General features: G+C 36.4%; 1 protein-coding gene across 2 annotated transcripts in view; it reads left to right on the plus strand.

Annotated features, from left to right (window-relative positions):
- Positions 1 to 20,367, plus strand: part of LOC150085096 (ADP-dependent glucokinase) — a 46,085-nt gene extending 25,718 nt beyond the window's left edge. Inside the window, exons 4-7 of one of the 2 annotated variants that reach the window (XM_090375769.1) lie at positions 277 to 552; positions 2,751 to 2,772; positions 17,206 to 17,227; positions 18,917 to 20,367. In XM_090375769.1, coding sequence (XP_090231895.1) covers positions 277 to 552; positions 2,751 to 2,772; positions 17,206 to 17,227; positions 18,917 to 19,294 — 698 coding nt within the window. In that variant the 3' untranslated portion in view covers positions 19,295 to 20,367. Of the gene's footprint in view, positions 1 to 276; positions 553 to 2,750; positions 2,773 to 17,205; positions 17,228 to 18,897 lie in introns of both variants that reach the window. The other variant, XM_090375768.1, reaches the window with a different exon arrangement.
- The last annotated feature ends 2,285 nt before the right edge of the window (positions 20,368 to 22,652 follow it).

The following is a 22,652-nucleotide window of genomic DNA, read 5'->3' on the forward strand; positions in this document are numbered from 1 at the left end:
TGATCATTGGCAGGTGCAATGGAACAAGTGTGTAGTTTCAGAATGGTTATATTGAAGAATGCCAATAATGTAAACATTTATTATTGAATAAAAATTTTTTTGCAACGTTCACTGAACTTTTTGATCAAACCTTTTGTACTTATATATAATCATTATACAATAAATTGTAAACTAATTTATTATAAAATACTTTTGGTGAACAGTTTTTTTCCCCCCCATATATAGCGAAGTTAGGACTTAGGGATGAATTTTTCCTAACATCTGTTTATTTTTCAGATGTGCGAGAGAAGAGACTTAATAAGGTCAAGGAGCTCATGGTATCCCAAGCAAAAACAACACGTGTACATTTTGAAATGGCCTCCTTTAGTGAGCAAGAACTTCTCAAAGATATTGTAGAGAATATAATTCCTCATGCTGATTCTTTAGGAATGAATGAGCAAGAACTGCCTAATCTTCATCACATATTGACATATGGCAATATTAGTTTGGTAGCAGAATCCTATCCACGAGTTGCTGTTATTTTGGATGAAATGAGAGATGTTTTTTGGTACTGTGCATATCTTTCTCTCTCTCTCTCTCTCTCTCTCTCTCCCCCCCCCCCCACACACACAGCTCATCCTGCTGTAACATGCAAATCTTACAACATGTGTTTCAAGTTACATTCATTTGATACAGTCAGTCTGTTATAACGCACATTTTCGCAACGTGATTTCGCCTGCGAATAATGCTAGGTGAACACAAAACCCAGCACCAAGCGGAATGTAGTGACCTGCACAGCAATACGTACAAGTTTACAAAGCTTAAAAAATGTTAAACGTGAAATGTGTGAGAGCATTAGCAGAGGCATAAGATAAGAAAGCAAGCTTATGCAGCATCAGCCAAAAAAAAAAAAAAAAAAAAAACCCCTCCCATTTCATCCATTCATTCGTTCCAAATGCTTGTCCAGCTCAGCCTTAAATTTATTTAGGCTATTAGCTTCTACAACAAAAGATGGAAGTCTGTTCCACCAATCAGCAACCTGCTGGTTAAAGGTAAATTTCTGCCCATCTATTCTACAACTGTTTTTCCTCAATTTGAATCTAATCCTCCTCAGGTTCTTAATCTGAGCAAGAGGAATAACCCATCAGCATTCAGCTTGCTCAACCCATTCAAGACCTTATACAGCTCAATCAGATCACCTCGCAGATGCATACTGTACAGGTGCTGCAATTTGCAGAACTTAAGCCTTTTCTTGGTAAGAGCACCCCTTTGTTGCCCTCACCAATCTTGTTTCCCTTCTTTGTACTCATTCTAGCAACTCTACATCCTTCCTAAAATAAGGCCTCCAGACCTGTACACAGTACTTTAGGTGTGGCCTGACCATTGCCTTGTACAACAGGATAATCACCTTCCTGTTCCTGCTAGCAAAATTCCTATATATCATTGACGAGACTCCATGACCTGCCTTGGCAGCCCGTGCACACCACTCAGCAAACTTCATATTTGGTACGTTTCTCTTGGGTTATTGCTACCCATATGCAGTACTTTGCATTTTTCAATGTTAAACTTCAGTTGCCACTTCTCAACCCATTTGCCCAACTTGTCTAGATCCAGTTGGAATAGCATATTGTCTTTACTGTCGTTAACAACCCTGCCAACCTTTGCATCATCTGCAAACTTGGACATTAATCCTGATATACCTTCATCAATATCATTGATGAATACACAAAACAACAATGGTCTCAGCACCGAACTCTGGGGAACTCCACTAATAACATTAGTCCATGAAGAGCAGTTTCCATTGATTACCACTCTCTGTTGTCTCCCACTCAACCATCCCTTTATACATTGTAGCAACTTGCCCTTAATGCCATACCTCTCCAGTTTGTATAGCAGTCTTCCATGTGCAACGGTATCAAAAGCTTTCCTGAAATCCAAGTATATGATATCAAAATTATTTTTGATATTCAGTTTCTTTGTGACCACATCATAGTATCCAAACAAATTGGTCAGACAAGACCTCCTTTTAACAAACCCATGCTGTGTCTTAACTATTACTGCAGTCTTGTCTAGATGATCCTGCAATGCTTCTTTAACCAGTGACTCCATTATTTTCCCTGGAACACAAGTTAACCCAGCAGGTCTATACTTACTTGTGTCACCTTTTGAGCTCCCTTTGTGAATTGGTGATACATTTGCACACCTCCAGTACATTGGGACCTCCCCTGAGTCCAAGAAAGCTTTCATAATTATGACTAAGGGTTTGCTTACTTCCTTTGCTGCCTCCTTTAATATAACTGGATAGATCCCGTCCACCCCAGGTGTCTTCCTTATTTTTAATTTAAACAATTTCTCCTCCACTTTGCTGTCAGTTATTACAAAATCACTTAGCTCGCTGTTAGAGTTTGATAAACTTCTGGCATTCCCTTCATTGAATAACTCCCGTGTTTGAATGTAGATGCAAAATATGTATTCAGTTTTTTTTTTTTTTTTATGAAAACCGCAAACACGAGAGGTATTAGAACCTGTAGTACTTAGTACTGTGCATGGGTTTGAGGTTGAGAAGACGAAAGAAGATATTTGTTTACATTACACTTGAGCTTCTGTAGACTGTAAGTTTCAGGAAATACGTACGAAGGAAGGTTGTTCCAGAAAATGGCAGTTGAATGAATAAATGAGGAAGATGAAAAGTTGGTTCTGTGAGGTTGAAGTTGGACAGTAAATGGATGTTGGCTGGTGGCGGCACGTGCTCGGTTTGTTTTGAAAGAGAGTGGAAGCCAATTCAGAAGAACAGTGCTCATGGAAGTATCTGTAGAACAAACATGCAGCAGTTTATCAGCTACCTGAGCATGATCATCAGTAGTCTACCCATCTATGTTAAGTGGTCCAATCTGATTCATCCCTTACCTTCTAGAATTTACATAAGTAAAGAACTCTTTGCTGTTTTTCTTTGCATCCTTTGCCAAAGGTTTCTCGTAATCTGCCTTCGCCTGCTTAACCTCCTTTGTGACTTGATTACGTGATTACAGACAAGCTTATATCTGCCATAGGCTTCTGTCACCTGATAATTTATATGCATCCCTTACATTTTTCTTCTCTGCCACGAGCCTCATTAATTCATCTGACATCCATTTAGGCCTGAACCTTCAACAGTATTTCTTAGTTGGAATGAAAAGCCTAGTAGCCTCCAAAATTAAGCCCCTGAAGGCTTCCCGTTTAGAATTCAACATTATCAGGAGATTATCAGGAGTATTACTCCCTCTGGTTACCTCTCGAACATGCTGCTGTAGAAAACAGTCATGCAGTAATTCCAAAAAAAGTCTTGCTAGTGCGAATGACCAACCCACAAGTTCTAGTCAATATCTAGAAAGTTAAAATCTCCCATTATAAGACTGATTTACTGGCCCACTATTTCTCTGCACAATTGTTCATTATACTCATCAGGTTCATTAGGCCTATAACACACACCTACTCTCATTTTTCCTTTCCCAGTGCTTATGTCACACCAAACAGACTGAACCTTGTGTTGTCCACCAACATCAATTGGATGCAATTCCTTAGATTTTGTTTTTCTTAACTAACAGAATAATCCTTCCTGTCCTGTCTATCCTTTTTGTGCACATTGTCCTGCCCAAATTCCAATTCTGCACTGCTTATATCTGTGTGACACCACATCTCTGATATCCCAGCAATATCTGCCTTTGATGTCTTAACTAGCACTTCAAGGTCATCAAATTTATTAACTATACTCCTTGCATTGGTGTACATGCAAGTATACATGCACCTGTTTCTGCTTTTAGTTATCCTAACAAAGCCCGTGTATTTATTTGCTCCACCATGACTCCCAACAGTCCTGGAAATCTCCTTTGCCATGCTTTCCATGCTGCAGCTCATTCTAATAGAAGCAGTGCAAGGATCACTTTTGCCTCTGCCTGCGGCCACTGTTAACCTTTTAGTCTTTGTATCCCCCCAGTTTTCTGACCCACCTAACACTGCCTCAATAGCATCTGCAAATATTCTTGCACCCTTTCTATTTAAGTGTTCCCCATCCCTGTAGAAGCAGTCTCTCCTGTCAACAAGCACAGACCAGGCTGAAAAAATTCTGCCCTTTGAGCCTTGCACAATCTCTCTAGGACCGAATTGATCGACAAGGCTCTCATCATATACTCCCTCCTATCGTGTCTGGGCAGAATTACAGACACTTTCACATTTAACCCTGACTTTTAGTCCTCGTATAAAACATGTTTACACTACACGAATTCGATCATACACGATTTATAAATTGTGGAACAATATCTTATATAACACGAATCGAATTTGCTTATGCACGATTTGCCTTGGTGTTTACAAGAAATGGCAGTCGAATGCAGAATCACCCCAACCGAACGCAACACAATAGGAATGAAAAGAAGATTCTGAAAATGTATTTGTTTTTTATATCAGTGAAGGGGAAACACATTTCACCATAATAACATAAAAACCAACACAATAGCTATCGGTATAATTGCAAATGCAATTAGATTGAGTTTACTACCAGTTTATAACAGATTTCACTAGCAGGAACGCAACTGGAAATTGTTTTTATTGTTTTATGGTCGTAACCCTAGAAATGTGCTTTAGTAAAATGTGAGGTGTTAATCTCTGCCTTTACAATGTTGTTTATTCAGTTGCTACATGCACGCAGCTTTGTTTATGTGTATCAAGTGTGCCTCCTTGTTTTGTAATTGTGCTTTATTTCCTAAAAATGAGTAAAATATTTAAAAGGTGTGAAAAGGAAGCGTCCTGGTGAAGACACTGCAGATTCAGAGAGAAAAAGAAAAGCAATATCGATAAACAGAGGCGGACTGGGTCAAAAATTCTTACCCGGGAAAATTTATAGTGGCCTCATACTATGGTTTATGGCCAAAATCACACCGGCCTTCGGGGTTTCCCCGGTAAAGCTTATGGCCAGTCCGCCTCTGTCGATAGAGAAAAAATATGAAATTGTGAAACGCTTTGAGCGAAATGAAAGACCATGTGATATTGCACGTGCTACAGACCTAAAGGAGGCAACGCCGAGAATTACAAAGAATGCAGAGAAAATAAAAACAACTTTCTAGCAGGAACAACTCAAAGTGTAATTAAAATCCATTAGATTAAGACACAAAGAATTGGAAGAGATGGAACGGCTGTCATCTGTTTGGATAGAAAATCAAACAAAAAACAAGTTTGCTTACGATAGAAGCAAAAGCATTAGCAATATTTTATTACGTAATAGTCGTAATAAAATACGTAAGTATTTTATTACGATTATTTATTGTTTGGTAATGTTTTGGTTAGAAATGTGTGTTCAATCTTGGGTGGTCAGCACCTAACCCTATGTTTCCCATAGGGCCTGTTGTTTATATTGATTTGCATTGCACGAGGGTTTCTAGGAACACAACTATCGTACTATACGAGGACTGACTGTACTTGTTGAGTAAATCTGCAGATCTCTTACTCTTAATATCATTTTCCATTTACTTTAGTTCTATTGGTCGGAGACACACTGTTGTCATTTGCTGTATTATGTATTGTATTCCGACTCGTGTTTTCAGGAGCTCACATTTTTTTGTTCTAACCGAAATTTCGTGAGGCGTGATAGCACGAGCAGAGGAGCACATTTCTGGAGGTTACTACCATAAAACAAACAATTTGCAGTTCCTGGTTTATTGGACTTTTCTGTTAGTGCAATCTATTATAAACGGGTAGTAAACTCGATCTTATTGCATTTGCAATGATACCACTAGCTGGAATTCTATCGGTTTTTACGTTGTTATGGTGAAATGTTTAACCTTCCATTAAATCTCCAATCATATAAAAAACATAAATTTTCAGAATTCTCTTCATTCCTATTTTTTAAGCTTTGTAAACTTGTTACTCCGTATCTCACTTGTGCAATTTGTGCGTGCCATGTTTGTCATTATTGATTACTTATCTTTTTTACTGTTTTAAATTTTACAATTCAAAAAGAAAAGAAAATGTCAGTGAACAGAAATATCAATCAAGCAAACTTCATATCTTGTCAAGGTAAAGTGCTTTATTTACTCTAATATTTATTTATTAGAAATTTAAGATGTTAAAACTGTTAGAAATTTTATTGGGTTTCTAACTTTTTTAGTGTTTTGCTTAACAGACTGGCCTTTTTTTTTGAGTGCTCTGCCCCTATCTGATTTTCTCATAAGCTCTGTTGTTTTTAATGCACGAAATACCATAACATGGAGATTTTTAGGAACATATTTACCGCATTAATAGCAGAACTGACTGTACTTGTCTGCCATCAGGTGCCTGAAAATTCAAGTTTATGCACTTGAAACCATGTTTTACCATGTTGAACTTTTTCTCACCAGTGTACTTTCAGTTTATAGTTGTCTGTAAGTGTGTATTGTATATTTTGTATGTAAAAATTTATATGTAGTTACTATACATGCATATTCTAACTACCCTTACCATAAGCATTGATTGAAAAAAAATATATTTTATTTTTTCTGTTATTTTAATTTTTCTTTCAAAAAAAAGAAATGCATTAAATACAGTAGGCCCTTGATTTAACAGACTTTGGATTTAACGGACAAAAAATTTCTATCCTAAAGGAAAAATTTAGAGCCTATTTATATCTGATAGTGTTGCACATCAGACAGCACATTTGTCTGATGTGTGATGCTATCAGATAGATATGCTGAAAATTCTGTCTAATGAAATAAAGGCTGTTTTACTGCTAGATAATGCACCTGCTCACCTTAATGCTGAGAGGTTAGTTAGCAGGGATGGGAGAATTAAATGTGTTTTTCTGCCTCCTAACACTACTTCACTGATACAGCCAATGGATCACGGTGTAATCATTGCATGTAAGAGGTTGTATAAGAAGGAGTTTTTGAAAGAAACAGAAGATACAAGAGGCACCAGGACACTGCAAAATTTACATGCATACAACATCAGATCTGCTGTCTTCAACTTAGCAGCTACATGGAAAGATACGAAGATTACTACCTTGGCCAATTCTTGGAAGAAGTTGTTGTACGACGTAGAACCTGAAATGGACTGATTTCGATTTTCAGATTTTCGGGACACTTTTCTGAGAAATGTCCGAAAATCTGAGAGCCGGCAACAAAAATGCAACTGAGAATGATGTGGATCGGTGGCTCAAATCATGGAAGTGATCCGGGTTATCAAATTTTTTTCTGAGGTAGAGATTGCGGAAAATCTTCTTCATTGAGAACAAGAGGCAACAACGATGACAAAGACGAAGAATCAGTGAGACATCATCCTAAATTGTCTGTTATAAGGCAACATATCAGTGACATCATACATTATATCGAATCATCACCAGACTCTGATTTGTTTCCTTATTATGAAGCTTGATGATTTTTTCAAGACTGCTTCATGAATTGGACCTGTTTCACCAGAACCCTCTACCAGCAAGAAATTAACACCTCTCCCTCCATATGGCAGTTGTTTCTGACTCTGAAAATTGTGATTCTTTCAATTCAGTTAATATTGAATATTATGTATCTTTTTTGTTTTTTTTTAATGCTTTTTATTCAATGGAGTTTAAGAATTTTAAAGTATTTTTTCCCCTCTAAAATGGATTTAAATGAAAAAAACTAATGTTCACATTGAAAACAACTTTGTGTGAGCTTTAAGAAAAAACAATAATAAACAAAAGTGGTGGACACACTCCATTAGTTACATTGTATAGTATAGTTTTTGATGTGTTTAATTAAAATGAAGTTTGGTTTCTGTCGTAAATTTATTTTTATATTTTTAACAGATGTTTAGTGGCATGTATAAATTACTCAATGTACATTATAATAAGTTTATTCATACTTATACATTATAATAGCATTTTAATACATCCTGTATATTGTAAGCTTGTTATTAATGTTTCTAAAATACATTCGATTTAACAGACCTTCGGAAATAGCAGACACCCCTTCCCCCAATTAGTCCGTTAAATCGAGGGCCTACTGTATTGAAATAAAAATGGAAATTTTAAAGTTTTGGCAAAGATGGTTTCTGGCATGGCTTCCAGATGTTGGCAGAAGTTGCATGTTTAAAAAAAATTGGATAATCTTATGATTCATTACATATTTTAGAAGAGGGTAAAAAGCTTTCAAAAAACTAGCCCAATATAGAAAAAAAGATTGTCACCTTACTGCTAGAGGAAGGGTTAGCCATCGTAAACAAATAGCTAATTTTTTTTTTTTCCAATAAATTGTAATGTTATTTATCAATCGTATTATAAAAATAAATTTGAAAATGGGTTAAGTGTTGACAAGTATTGATCTGTTTCTCACTATTATATGAAAATGGCTATGCTGTGGTGCACATTTCTACTATGTGCTATTTTTTTTGAACGTATGTCACATGTTATAGGCAGGATGAACTGTATTTTTTTTTTATTTATTATATTTGTAGTTTTGTTTGCTTTTAATGTATTTTTTTTAAGTTTCTCTAGGTTGATACATGTTGCATAGCAAAGGGCTGTTATCCTGTGTTATAATTTGTGGTGGCTAACTAATTATCAGGGTGTAGTAGACATAATTCAAAATTTAATAACTGGCAACAGTGGGAAGAGGGTTGTGATTAGCAGTTAGAGAAAGAAGATTCAACGGAATCAGGAGAATTTTGATTCTGCTAATGTGCTATTAGAAATTTTGAAAATTATACAATAAATGCTTTGACCAATATAGGAAATATAAAATCCAAATTTATTCTGTTAGATGTATTTTTATAAAGAATTTTTTTTTTAAGTAAGAATGATAACATTCCTTGGGAAAATAATCTTTTCTATGTATTATTAATGAACATACAGTAATCTTCTGATTTTTGAATACCATTCATTCTTCAAAAAGTATTGGAAATTGAGAGCAGTTTTTCCCTACATGTATTGATATAATTGGAGGTTGTGTGCTGGAGTCAAATTTTTGAATATTACATCACAATACTGTTATGTGTTATACAGGGTGTGGCAATAAAGTTCCCGGACTGGTGCTGTTGTGGTCATGTTAGATGAGGTTAAAAATAAATGGAAGTGATATATTGTAGTTCAAACTTCCTCCAACAGATGGTGGTACAGAGATTGTCCAGTAGACTGACAGGTTGTGAGTGCCAGTTTCATTAGTAGCCTTAATGCTCCTTGTTATGATTTTGCAATGGAGCAACAAACGAATATCTTTAAACTGGGAAAATTTGCAACATTTGGTGGTGATAACAGAAATGTATGATATGTTAAAAACTGTTTATGTTAGTGAAATAGTAAGTTGTACCAGTGTGTTTGAATGGTATAAACAGTTAAGACAGATGTGAGGATGTTTGCGATGACCTAAGAAGTGAGCACCTGTCAACTTCTTGAAATGAGGACACATTTGCAAAAGTGGCAAGAGAGATTGTTGTGTGACCCTCAGAATGATGCCTGATAAGTTGGATATGAATAAGGAGATAATTCTTAAAATCCTGCTCAAAGGTTTGGGGAAAAGGAAGATCTCTACAAAATTTGCCACATAACCTAGGAAAAAAGCAGAAGCAACTAAGGGTTATCATGTGAAGACTTCATTCAGACTTGTCAAGACAATCCTAATTTCCTCAAGTGTTGGGTGTTTCAGTATGACCCAGAGATGAAACGTCAGAACATAAAATGAATGTCTAATCATCTGCAATAGTGGCATCTGTCTAGCAAGAAACATACTTTTTTTTCATTTTATTGAAGCAAAAATAGTAACACTATTTTTGTCGTTAACGCAGCAGTACTGTCTCATCAATCAATGTTGTTGGTGACTATTGTTAGGGAGATGGGGAATATACTATGCAAGAAGGATAGGTGGAACAGCACCAGGGTATGTCTTCCAGGGGCAAAAGTTGATGTTGTAGAGCAGATATCATCTTTTAAGGGCACAAAAGGTCATATTGTTGTACACATTGGAACTAATGACATTAAGAGTAAGAGATCTGCAGATTTACTCTACAAGTACAGGTCAATGTTGAAAAAAAGTTGCGACTTAGGGTTGAATGTGAAAGTGTTTGCAATTCTGCCCAGACACGATAGGAGGGAGTATATGGTGAGAATTTTGTCAATCAATTCGGCTCTTGAGAGACTGTGTAAGGCTCAAGGGATAGAATTTTTTTTAGCCTGGTCTGTGCTTGTTGACAGGATAGACTGCTTCTACAGGGATGGGGTACACTTAAATAGAAAGGGCGCAAGAAAATTTGCTGATGCTATTGAGGCAGTGTTAGGTGGGTCGGCAAACTAGTAGCTTGGGGGGGATACACAGACTAAAAGGTTAACAGTGGCCACAGGCAGAGCCAAAAAGTGATTCTTGCACTGCTTCTATTGAAATCAGCAGCAGCAGCATGGAAAGCAAGGCAATGGAGATTTCCAGGACTGTTGGGAGTCATAGTGGAGCAAATAAATACATGGGCTGTGTTAGGGTAAATAAGAGGAAAAACAGGTGCATGTATACATGCACGTGCACCAATGCTAGGAGTATAGTTAATAAATTTGATGAGCTTGAAGTGCTAGTCAACATATCAAAGGCAGATATTGTTCGGCTATCAGAGATGTGGTGTCACACAGATATAAGACGGAGATGTGCAAATGTGACCACAATCCACAAAGGAGGATCAAAGGGAGACACAGGTAATTACAGACCTGTTAGTTTAACTTCTGTTCCAGGGAAATTAATGGAGGCACTGGTTAAAGAAGCTGTTTGTTTGGTTGGTTTTTAGGAGCATTAGCAACTAAGGCCATATTGCTCCAGGAATGTGCGGTGGTCATTCCTTGACCTTTCCGCATCCTCCGTATTTGGTGGTGACGGGCTCGAACCCCGGTCTAATCAAGAAGCGCGTGCTGCGCACTGCTGCTCCTTCTCACCTGGCTACGGAGGCGCCCCGGTTAAAGAAGCATTGCAGGATCATCTAGACAAGACTTCAGTTATAGCTCGGACACAGCATGGGTTTGTTAAGGGGAAGTCTTGTCTGACTAATTTGATTGGATACTATGATGTAGTCACAAAGGAACTGGATGCAAAGAATAACGTTGATATCATATATTTGGATCTTAGAAAGGCCTTTGATACTGTTACACATGGAAGACTGCTGCACAAATTGGAGAAATGTGGCATTGGAGGCAAATTGCTGCTATGGATAAAGGGATGGTTGAGTGGGAGAAGAAAGAGTGGTATTCAATAGACACTGCTCTTCGTGGACTAATGTTATTAGTGGAGTCCCTCAGGGTTCAGTGTTAGGTCCATTGTTGTTTTCTGTATTTATAACTGATATTGATGATGGTATGATGTACCAGTGGTCAGGAGCGAGAGTGCATAGCACGCCTTCCTTGAGTGGACTGAGGTTCAAGCCGTGACTACTAAATAAGATAAATATTTGTATTAACAATTTATTGTAAACTCTACTGACTTGGTTGTCGTGCTGGAGTATAAACAGAAAATTTATTTATTTATTTTTGTATATCAGGCTTAATGTCCAAGTTTACAGACGATACGAAGGTTGGCAGGGTTGTTAATGACACTAATGACAGTACACTGCTGCAACAGGATCTAGAAAAGTTGAGCAGATGGGCTGAGAGGTGGCAAATGAAGTTTAATATTGACAAATGTAAAGTACTACATATGGGAAGCAGTAATCCCAGAGTAACGTATCAACTCTGTGGTACCACACTGACAGTGGTAGAGATTGAAAAGGACCTGGGGGTAACTGTGAAGGCAGATATGAAGTTTTCTGAGCAGTGCAGACAGTCTGCAAGAGTAGCTCATGATGTGTTGTCAATGATATACAAGAATTTTTCTAGAAGGGATAAGGAGGTGATTATCCCCTTGTATAAGGCAATGGTCAGGCCACACCTTGAGTACTGTATACAGGTCTGGAGGCCTAATTTTAAGAAGGATGTAGAGCAGTTGGAAAGAGTACAGAGAAGGGCAACAAGATTAGTGAATGGAACAGGAACAAAGGGTTGCTCTTACGAAGAAAGGCTTAAATTTTGCAAATTACAGTGTCTGGAGACTAGGCACCTGCGAGGTGATCTGATTGAGGTGTATAAAGCCTTGAATGGCTTGAGAATGCTCAATACTGATGGGATTCTTCCTCTTGTTCAGAATAATCACCTGAGAGGGCATAAATTCAAATTGAGGAAAGATTGCTGTAGAATAGATGTGTGGAAATTTGCCTTTAGCCAGCAGGTTGTTGATTGCTGGAACAAACTTCCATCTGTCATTGTAGAAGTTGATAGCTTAAATAGATTCAAGGCAGAACTTGACAAACATTTGGATAGGTGAAATAAGCAGGGCTGGGGAGTAGTGGTGATTTTGGGGTTACTCCTTATCCTACTCCGGAGTAAGATAAATTTTTTTAATGTTACTCCTGCTCCACTCCTCAATAAAAAATATTTCGTCATTGCCGCATGACTCATCAGTCTACTTTTTGGAATTCTGATTACATTATGATTATATGATAATCACTATTCAGAATTCAAATGGCTGTAGCTATATTTTTTTTTATTTAATGCAAATTTATATATTTGATACAAACATTATTTATTCAATACAATGCACTTATAAGCTCATTTTTAATTTTATTTAATACAAAAAGAGCAAAAAACTAGTTAAAACTAAACTATACATTGTCTTTTAGATCGAGTTAGTTCTCAAAAGCAGTATGGACTCAATCAAATCTTATTTTATGAAGCACGTAAATCAGATTTTATTATTTTGAGTGCTGAAAACAGCCTTTCAACACTGACTTGGGTAGGTGGTAGAGCAGTAATGTAAAAGGCTGCATCTTGAACTATTAGTGGATATGTTTTTATTGCATCTATCACCTGTAACTTTGATGTACGACCTATTTTCTCCACTAAAGTTAAAACTTGATAGAAATCAAAGCGGAAATTCTCGTAACTGGTTGCTTCCAGCGCTGCAGCAGCTTCTCCTTTGTTGGTATTTGTATTACTAGCTTGAATGCTCTCTTTTTATTTTTTCTTGGTGATCAAGCTGTTTTTCAAAATCATTCATTAAATTCTGAACTAGAAGAAGAAGGTGATGTGTCAAGCTCAGGGGAGGCCACGTAATCTTCTTGCTTTAATCCTGTTATTTTTTCACTTAAATCAAGTAGTGCAGCTTTTCCTCTGGCTACCTGATCCTCTGATAGCAAAATTCTGTAATTTGGATCAACATAAATTTCTGCTAATAAGATATCATTTTCTATTAAATTAGTTTCTCTGTGCTCCATAGACTGTTTGATTCCATCAGACTTTTCCATTCTTTGTAGAATGATCCAGGTGTTAAGTAAGACTCTTGGAACTTTAAAGTCGCATTATATGGGTGGCGAAGTAATCTTTCAAGCTGCTCAACTTCTTCCCATTCATGATCAGATAAAGTTATTTCAGGATTTGCCATATCAATAAATAGAGGCTTTAATTCCAAAAGACGTTTGATCATTAAATAAACACTGCCCCATCTAGTAGCTTGACAATATAATAACAGGAATAAGGAGTAACAAATATATTTTGTTACTCCTTATTCCTACTCCTACTCTTGTAAAAACCTCTTACTCCTACTCCCCAGCCCTGGAAATAGGGTTTTTGTTTTTTGTTTTTTGGCTGATGCTATATAAGCTTGCTTTCTTGCATCATGTGCCCTTGCTAATCCTAATAAGCAGTGCAGAATTAGAATTTGGGGAGTACAACGTGTATATAAAGGATAGACAAGACAGGAAGGGATGAGGGGTTATGCTGTTAGTTAAGAAACACAATCTGAGGAAGTGCATCCAATTGATGTTGGTGGACAATGCAATGTTCAGTCTGTTTGGTGTGACATAGGCACTGGGAAAGGAAAAATGAGAGTTGGTGTGTGTTATAGGCCTAATGAATCCGATGAGTATAATGAGGAATTGTGCAGAGAAATAGTGAGCCAGTAATTCAGAGTCTTATAAAGGGAGATTTTAACTTTCCAGATATTGACTTGAACTTGTGGGTTGGTCACTTGCACACTAGCAAGACTTTTTTGGATTTATTGGATGACTGTTTTCTACAGCAACACGTTCGAGAGGGAACCAGAGGGAGTAATACTCTTGATCTGATTATTAGCAGTGATTATTCATGCATTAAGAATTTGTAGATAAATGAACCACTAGGTGACAGTGATCACAATGTACTGATATGGGAATTACTTAAAGATGTAACTACCATCAAGGCTAAAGGGAAGAGCTTCTGCTTTTGTGACTACAAGGGTCTTGGACAGTTTTTAAATTCTGTACAGTGGGATCAACTGGTGATGTTACCAACGTTAAGTTCTAAATGGGAAACCTTCAGGGACTTAATCTTGGAGGCTACTAAACTTTTCATTCCAACTAAGAAATCCTGTTCAAGGTTCAGGCCTAAATGTATGTCAGATGAATTAATGAGACTTGTGGCAGAGAAGAAAAATGTATGGGATGCATATAAATTATCAGGTGACACAGAAGCCTACGGCAGATATAAGCTTGTCTGTAATCAAGTCACAAAGAAGGTTAGGCAGATTACGAGAAATCTTTGGAAAGGGATGCAAAGAAAAACAGCAAAGAGTTCTTTACTTATGTAAACTCTAGAAGGAAAGGGATGAATCAGATTGGACCACTTAACATAGATGGGTAGACTATTGATGATCATGCTCAGATAGTTGATAATTATTATATATTAGCATAAGTAGAGGCATATGATGCAAGCCTATGCAGCATCAGGCAAAAAAAAAAAAAAACATGCTCCCATTTCACCCCTCCGTTCATTCCAAGTACATGTCCAGCTCAGCCTTAAATTTATTTAGGCTATCAGCTTCCACAGCAAAGGATGGAAGTCTGTTCCACCAACCAACCACTCGCTGGCTAAAGGCAAACTTCCACACATCTATCCTACATCTGTCTTTCCTCAATTTGAATTTATGCCATCTCAAATGATTATTCTCAGCAAGAGGAAGAATTCCTTCAGCACTGAGCATGCTCAAGCTATTCAAGGCTTTATACAGCTCAATCAGATCACCTTGCAGGTGCCTAAGTCTCCAGACACTGTAATTTGCAAAATTAAAGCCTTTCTTCATAAGATCAACCCTTTGTTCCATTCACTAATCTTGTTGCCCTTCTCTGTACTTGTTCCAACAGCTCTACATCTTAAAATGAGGAAAAACCTCTATACAGTACTCAAGGTGTGGCCTGACCATTGCCTTATATAAGGGGATAATCACCTCCTTATCCCTGCTAGAAAAATTCCTGTATATCATTGACAAGTCACTACGAGTTACTCTTGCAGACTCTGCACTGCTCAGAAACTCATATCTGCCTGAACAATTACCCCCAAGTCCTTTTCGTTCTCTACCACTGTCAGTGTAGTACCACAGAGTTGATACGTCACTCTGGGGTTGCTGCTTCCCATATGTAGCACTTTACATTTGTCAATGTTAAACTTCATTTGCCACGTCTCAGCTCACAGCTCCGTAGCCAGGTGGGAAGGAGCAGCAGTGTGTAGCACACGTTCCTTGATTAGACCGGGTTTTTTTTTTTTTTTTTTTTTTTTTTTTGAGCCCATCACCACCAAATACAGAGGATGCGAAAAGGTCAGGGTATGACCACCGCATATCCCGGAGCAATATGGCCTTAGTTGCTAATGCTCCTAAAAACCAAATAACAAACAAACAACAAACCGCTCAGCCCATCTGCTCAACTTTTCTAAATCCTGTTGCAGCAGCGTACTGTCATTAGTGTCCTTAACAACCCTGCCAACCTTCGTATCGTCAGCAAACTTGGACATTAAGCTTAATATATCATCATCAATATCATTTATAAATACAGAAAACAACAATGGACCCCAACACTGAACCCTCAGGGACTCCACTAATAACATTAGTCCACAATGAGCAGTGTCCATTAATTACCACGCTCTGTCTTCTCCCACTCAACCATCCCTTTATCCATACCAGCAATTTGCCTGCAATGCCACACTGCTCCAATTTGAGCAGCAGTCTTCCATGTGCAACCAACAGTATCAAAAGCCTTTCTAAGATCCAAATATATGATATCAAAGTTATTTCCTGCATCCAGTTCCTTTGTGATCACATCATGGTATCCAATCAAATTGGTCAGGCAAGACTTTCCCTTAACAAAACCCTGCTGTGTCCGAGCTATAACTGAAGTCTTGTCTAGATGATCCTGCAGTGTTTCCTTAACCAGTGCCTCTATTAATTTTCCTGGAACAGAAGTTAAACTAACAGGTCTATAATTACTTGTGTTGCCCTTTGTTCCTCCTGAATGAGTATTTTGCATCTACATTCACACACATGGAATTATTCAATGAGGGGAAAACCAGAAGTTTATCAAACTCTAACAGGGAGCTAAGTGATTTTCTAATAATTTAGAGGAATGTGGAGGAGAAGTTGTTGAAGTTAAACACAAAGAAGGCACTTGGTGTGGACGGGATCTATCCAGTTATATTAAATGAGGCAGCGAAGGAAGTAAGCAAACTCTTAGCCATAATTATGAGAGCTTCCTTGGGCTTGGGGGAGGTTCCCATGGACTGGAGGTGTGCAAATGTATCACCAATTCACAAGGGGTGTTCAAAAGGTCACACAAGTAACTTTAGACCTGTTAGTTTAACTGTGTTTCGGGGATAATAATGAAGTCACTTGTTAAAGAAGCATTGCAGGATCATCTAGACAAGACTGCAGTAATAGTTAAGACACTGAATGGGTTTGTTAAAGGGAGGTCTTGTCTGACCAATTTGATTGGATACTATGATGTGGTCACAAAGGAACTGAATGTCAAAAATAATCTTGATATCATATACTTAGATTTCAGGAAAGCTTTTGATACTGTTGCACGTGGAAGACTGTTGTACAAATTGGAGAGGTATGGCATTAAGGGTAAGTTGCTACAATGGTTGAGTGGGAGACGACAGAGAGTGGTAATCAATATAAACTGCTCTTCATGGACTAATGTTATTAGTGGAGTTACCCAGGGTTCGGTGCTGGGCCCATTGTTGTTTTGTGTATTCATCAATGATATTGATGAAGGTATATCAGGATTAATGTCCAAGTTTGCAGATAATACAAAGGTTGGCAGGGTTGTTAATGACAGTAAATACAGTATGTTACTCCAACTGGATTTATACAAGTTGGGCAAATGGGTTGGGAAGTGGCAACTGAAGTTTAACATTGACAAATGCAAAGTACTGCATAGGGGTAGCAATAACCCAAGAGAAGCGTACCAACTGTGTGGTACTACACTCAGGGAAGTTGAAAGTGAAAAAGATCTGGGAGGTAATTATGCAGTCAAATATGAATTTTGCTGAGCAGTGTACACAGGCTGCCATGGCAGGTCATGCATTATTGTCAATGATATATGTAGGAATTTTGCTAGCAGGTACAGGGAGATGATTATCCCGTTGGTGGTACAGACTTTCATCTTTTGTTGTGGAATGTGATAGCCTAAATAAATTTAAGGCTGAGCTGGACAGGTATTTGTAACAAATGGAGGAGTGAAATGGGAGGGTTTTTTTTTTTTTTTGCTGATGCTGCATAAGCTTGCTTTCTTGCATCATATGCCTCTACTAATACTAAGATTAATGCATTTCACTTAACTCTGCCCAAACAACATTACTTCCAATGTTCTAAACTAAGACTTTGTGTATATTTGAAGGTAGACAGTAAAAACAGCTAATAAACTATAACTGGCTGATTTAGTTGGTCTTGGGTGAGGGTTGCATTAGGCAAACTGACCATAGAATGTATGCAATTTATTGACATAATATATGGATGCTTTGTGACTTTATTTGTTAAGATTTCATTTAAAAATCAACAAAATTCTGAAAAGTGGCAATAGCATCATTACTAAAGGACAAAAAGTGCAAGGAAGCTGGGGTTTTCATAAACCTTAGTCTGTACAATCCATATTCCTCCTACCATCCTCTTCCCAATGTCAGAGGGTATTGATCCAGTTGCACCTTAAACCTCAACAGACTGTCAACTTGAGTCACTCACTTCATGCAGTTTATTCCACTGATCAAAAGACATTGGCCAAACATAACCTTCCTGACATCTAGTCATTCGACTAGATGTCAGGAAGGTTATGTTTGGCCAATTAGTTTATATTATGCTCTCACCTGGAATTTCTTCCATTTCAATGTGAAAGTGGGAAAAAAAAATTGTCTTCCAAACTTCAACATAGTATTCCAAATGGTGTCATTATTGACTTGTATAGCAGAACTATACTTCCTCTTTCCTAGATGCAAAGATCAATTATTGATATGAAGAAGTCTGTTTTCTCAGTTACATATTTTAGGTCTATCTCACATGGTGTATTAGTTACTCTTGGGTAGAACCTCACATTTGGCACCATTAAAATGTAACTACCATTTCTCCAAATTTCCATAGTAAACCTCCACAGTCACCATGTTTTGACAGTTTTTACTGTTTTGTAATTAGTGTATGCTGTTTTTTTTTTTTGTTTATGCGATGATATTTTACAATAAATATTGAGGTGAAACATTTTCTGTACTAGGTTAACAAGAAATACTGCAGTAGCAGCATTCTAAATTTACTTAGATACTATAATATGGACGCACAGCATGCATTAAATAAATAATTTATTGAAAGAGTTTTTTCTTATAAATTAATTTCAAATTTTATTATTTTTCCCCCGGTAAAACTGATAAAAAATAATTTCTTATTTTCTTATCAGTTTTAATTTCAAAAGGTAACATTTTGAGGAATTGCTGAAGTTAAGCAAAGGTTTTTAAGACTGAAAGTTGAAATTGTAAATCAGATTTCTGTGTCAGAAATTTTTGTTCATAGGATTATGGTATTATTTTTACTTTATTTGTATTAATATTTTTATTTTGTTATAATTTTTTTTTTTTTTTTTTAATCATAGGATGCTACGACAAAAAAAGGAGGTGAAAGGACAAAGACAATTAACTAGGCTGCATGTTCACACTTTAGCTTTCCAAGCAATCATGATAAAAAAAGGATCGTATTGGAGAAATTCAATGTCTGCAGCTGCAAAAGCTGCTTTAACAGCACATAGGCATACATGTGGTTCTGATGAGATTGACACAGAGAAAGCAAAAATCATAATGGATGATTCTTTCACGACAAGCAAAGCCGGATCAGCTCAAAGAATTCCATTTGATGCAGAAAGACCAGTTGCATGTTGGACAGAAGATGAAGTAGAAATTTGTGTTGCACCTGTTTTAGTTTGTACTGAAGTACACCAGACAGGAGGAGGTGGTGATAATGTCTCATCAGCAGGGCTAGTATTGCAGATTTAAATGTTAATGTTTACGAAATAGTAATAATTAAAATCATTCCAGTATACAAAAACAGCTGTCAAGTAATGAAATTAAAAGTATGGACAGTTTTATGCAGCCAAATTCATTCCTTCCAGAATTGAGATACAGTTTTTGAGATTTTATTATGTTAAAATATTTCAGTTTGGTATATCTTTTCATATCTATCTGCAGGATTTTTTAAAATTCTTTTATAATTGTCCTTGAAGGGTGATGCTCCTAGCAGAAGTTAAAAAAAGTTTGATGTTAGAAAACTAGCCACTGAATTCTAAAATTCTATTTTAGAATATTAAAAAACCATAGTTTATGAATTTTAAATTAAATATGACTTTCAGGTTGGTCTTCAATTTCAAATCATAATTGTCACCATTTATTATTTTTTATACGGGCAGTAATCAATTTTTATATAGTCTGGGTGCAACATTTTAAGTATAAATAGCATACATCCTCTCTTATATTGCCCATACCAAATTATTTACCAATTTAGTCTAAAAATAAACCGCATATTACACCATTTCTAAGCACTTTCTTTAGCAAGCAGTTTTGAAAACGTTGGCGCAAACAAGAACTTGCACAATTTACTAGTCTCTATTAATTAATAATAGCTTTTGTGATAATGTGCCCTCAGGTTTTTTGAATGGGCCCAAGTATTATTTTGAATGGCTTAATTAAAAGTTTCCTCAATTATCTCATTAAAATAATACTTTGTATACAAGCATCCTATTATGTGAATAGTTTACTTTATATTTTTATATACATTGTTTGGTTTATGTGTTGTTAGAAAAAAAAATATGACTATGTACACATTCTTACACTTGCAATTTTTATTTGTGGAACATTCAGACAGTCAAACTGTGTACGTGTTCCATTGTATGCAGTTACATTAATTTATAAACATGTTAAAAGTCTGGATTTCTTTTTTTGTTTTAAGTGGGAAGAATATAAATTAGATCTGAACTAATGTTCGAAAAGGATAAGTAAGTTTAAAGATAGCTGTTATTTTATTTTGACATATTGCAATAAACTCTAATTTCCTGTTCAAGGCTGCCAAAGGTTTGCTTGTGTTATATATTGTTTTCTAGCATCTTTGTTGTTTATTATGTTTTTGCAACTTTTTTTTTTTTTTTTTTGTAATATCAACATTATTTAGATGTGCAATATAAGGATCCATGCACGAAGCTGTATTGTAGTCAACATGTTCTTTCACTTCTTTGCCCTTCATCTCTGCAACGAAACTGAAAGTAGGGTGAAGGAAAGTATTTTTCAAATTGCTTACTTCTTTACTGGACTATATTAAAAGTCCTGGATGTTACCTTAACTTTTTGAAAAAAAAAAAAAAGTAGTAGCAAAATATATTTCAATATATTATGTATTCCACTAAAAATTGTGGTATAAAAGTACAAAAATAAAAGTTACTATTTTTACAGTTTATATGCTGATCTCTTTGCTTGGGTTCACTGTAAATGAAGAGTTTTGTACTTAAGCTGAAAGCTAAAGCAGAATATCAGCAAATTGAACTGGTAAATAAATTTTGAAGTTTTAATTAGTAAAAAAAAAAAAATAAATAAAAAAAATCCATAACGGTTACTCTTCTTTATCATGTTCATTTTTTTTCTTTGTTTAAAAATTTTCTTTATAACAGTTAGTTTCTTTGTACATTTTTAAATGAATATGAGAAAAAAAGTAAGTTGTATTGATATTGTGTAATGTTGAGAGATAGTAGTGACATTATGAATGCAATTTTAAGTTTATGTAATAGTGTTACACATGTTAGTACTATTAATGAAAACTTGTAAAGGAACACTGTATATGTGAAATTTTTGGTTGTACCTTAAGTAAGAAATTCTTTCAGATATTGAATAGCAATTACTGCACTGGTGAAAAATAAAGTTTCTTTTTGGAGTGGCAATCTTTAACAAAGAAAGTAAATAATCATTGACTAGCAGTATATTCACAACTAAATTTTACATCAAATTTTTCTTGGGTTCAGATTATTTCACTAATTTTATTAAGTACCTGTTTAACAGAAACAAATATGATCACTCCATGAGTATTTGAAATTTTTAATCAGTAAAAGTAAAATATATCAATAGATGACTAATTCAATTTCTGCTCTCAACCTGGTAGTTACCTGGAGACAGCTCTTAATTACTGGGATCAATTTTCAACAAGAACACATAATGATAACACTATGTCACAAGTTGCTCGTCCTCCACAGGTGGAGACCATCCTCCTGGTGTTGCCTGCATTCCTTTCTATCCTGGGACATTGAGGTATAGCCACAATGATAGCTTGGGGGGGTGGATACAAGGACTAATAGATTAACAGTAGCCACTGGTAAAGGTGAAAGTGATTCTTGCACTGCTTCTATTGGAATGAGTGGCAGCCTGGAAAACAAGATGCAGGGTATTTCAGAGACTGCTGGGAGTCATTGCAGTACAAGTAAACACATGGGTTGTGTTAGGGTAACTAAGAATAGCAACAGGTGCATGTATACTTCATGTACACCAATGCTAGGAGTTTGGTAAATAAATTTAATGTATTGTTCAAAACATCAAAGGCAGATATTGTTGGGATATCAGAGACGTGGTGTCACACAGATATAAGGGATGCGGAACTGCAATTTGGGGAGTACAACGTCTACAGAAAGGATAGACAGGATAGGAAGGGGGGAGGTGTTATGCTATTAGTTAAGAAACACATAAAAACCAAGGAAGTGAAGCCAGTCGACATCGCTGGACAGTGCAGTGTGGAGTCAGTTTGGTGTGACATAAACATTGGGAGATCAAAATTGAGAGTAGGAGTGTGCTATAGGCCTAATGACTCTGATGAGTATAATAAGGAACTGTACAGGGAAATAGAGTGGGCCAGTAAATCAGAGTGTCTTATAATGGGAGATTTTAATTTCCCAGATATTGACTGGAATTTGGGGGCTGGATACTCACACACTAGCAGGGCTTTTGTGGATTTATTGGATGATTGTTTTCTACATCAGCATGTTCGGGAGGCAACTAGAGGGAGTAATACTCTTGATTTGATTATCAGCAGTGATTCTTCATGCATTAAGAATCTGCAGATAAATGAACCACTAGGTGGCAGTGATCACAGTGTGCTGAAGTGGGATTTACTCAAAGAGGTAACTACCATTAGGGGTAAAGGGAAGGGTTATTGCTTCCGTAAAGGCGACTACGATGGACTGAGACAGTATTTAAATTCTATACAGTGGGACCAACTGATGATGTTACCAACAGCAAATTCAAAATGGGAAGCATTCAAAGAACTTATCTTGGAAGCTACTAGGCTTTACATACCAACTAAGAAATATTGTTCAAGGTTTAGG

The sequence above is a fragment of the Mastigoproctus giganteus genome, chromosome 6 (assembly GCF_048544385.1).
Source record: "Mastigoproctus giganteus isolate SK-2022 chromosome 6, ASM4854438v1, whole genome shotgun sequence".
Classification (NCBI taxonomy): domain Eukaryota; kingdom Metazoa; phylum Arthropoda; class Arachnida; order Uropygi; family Thelyphonidae; genus Mastigoproctus; species Mastigoproctus giganteus.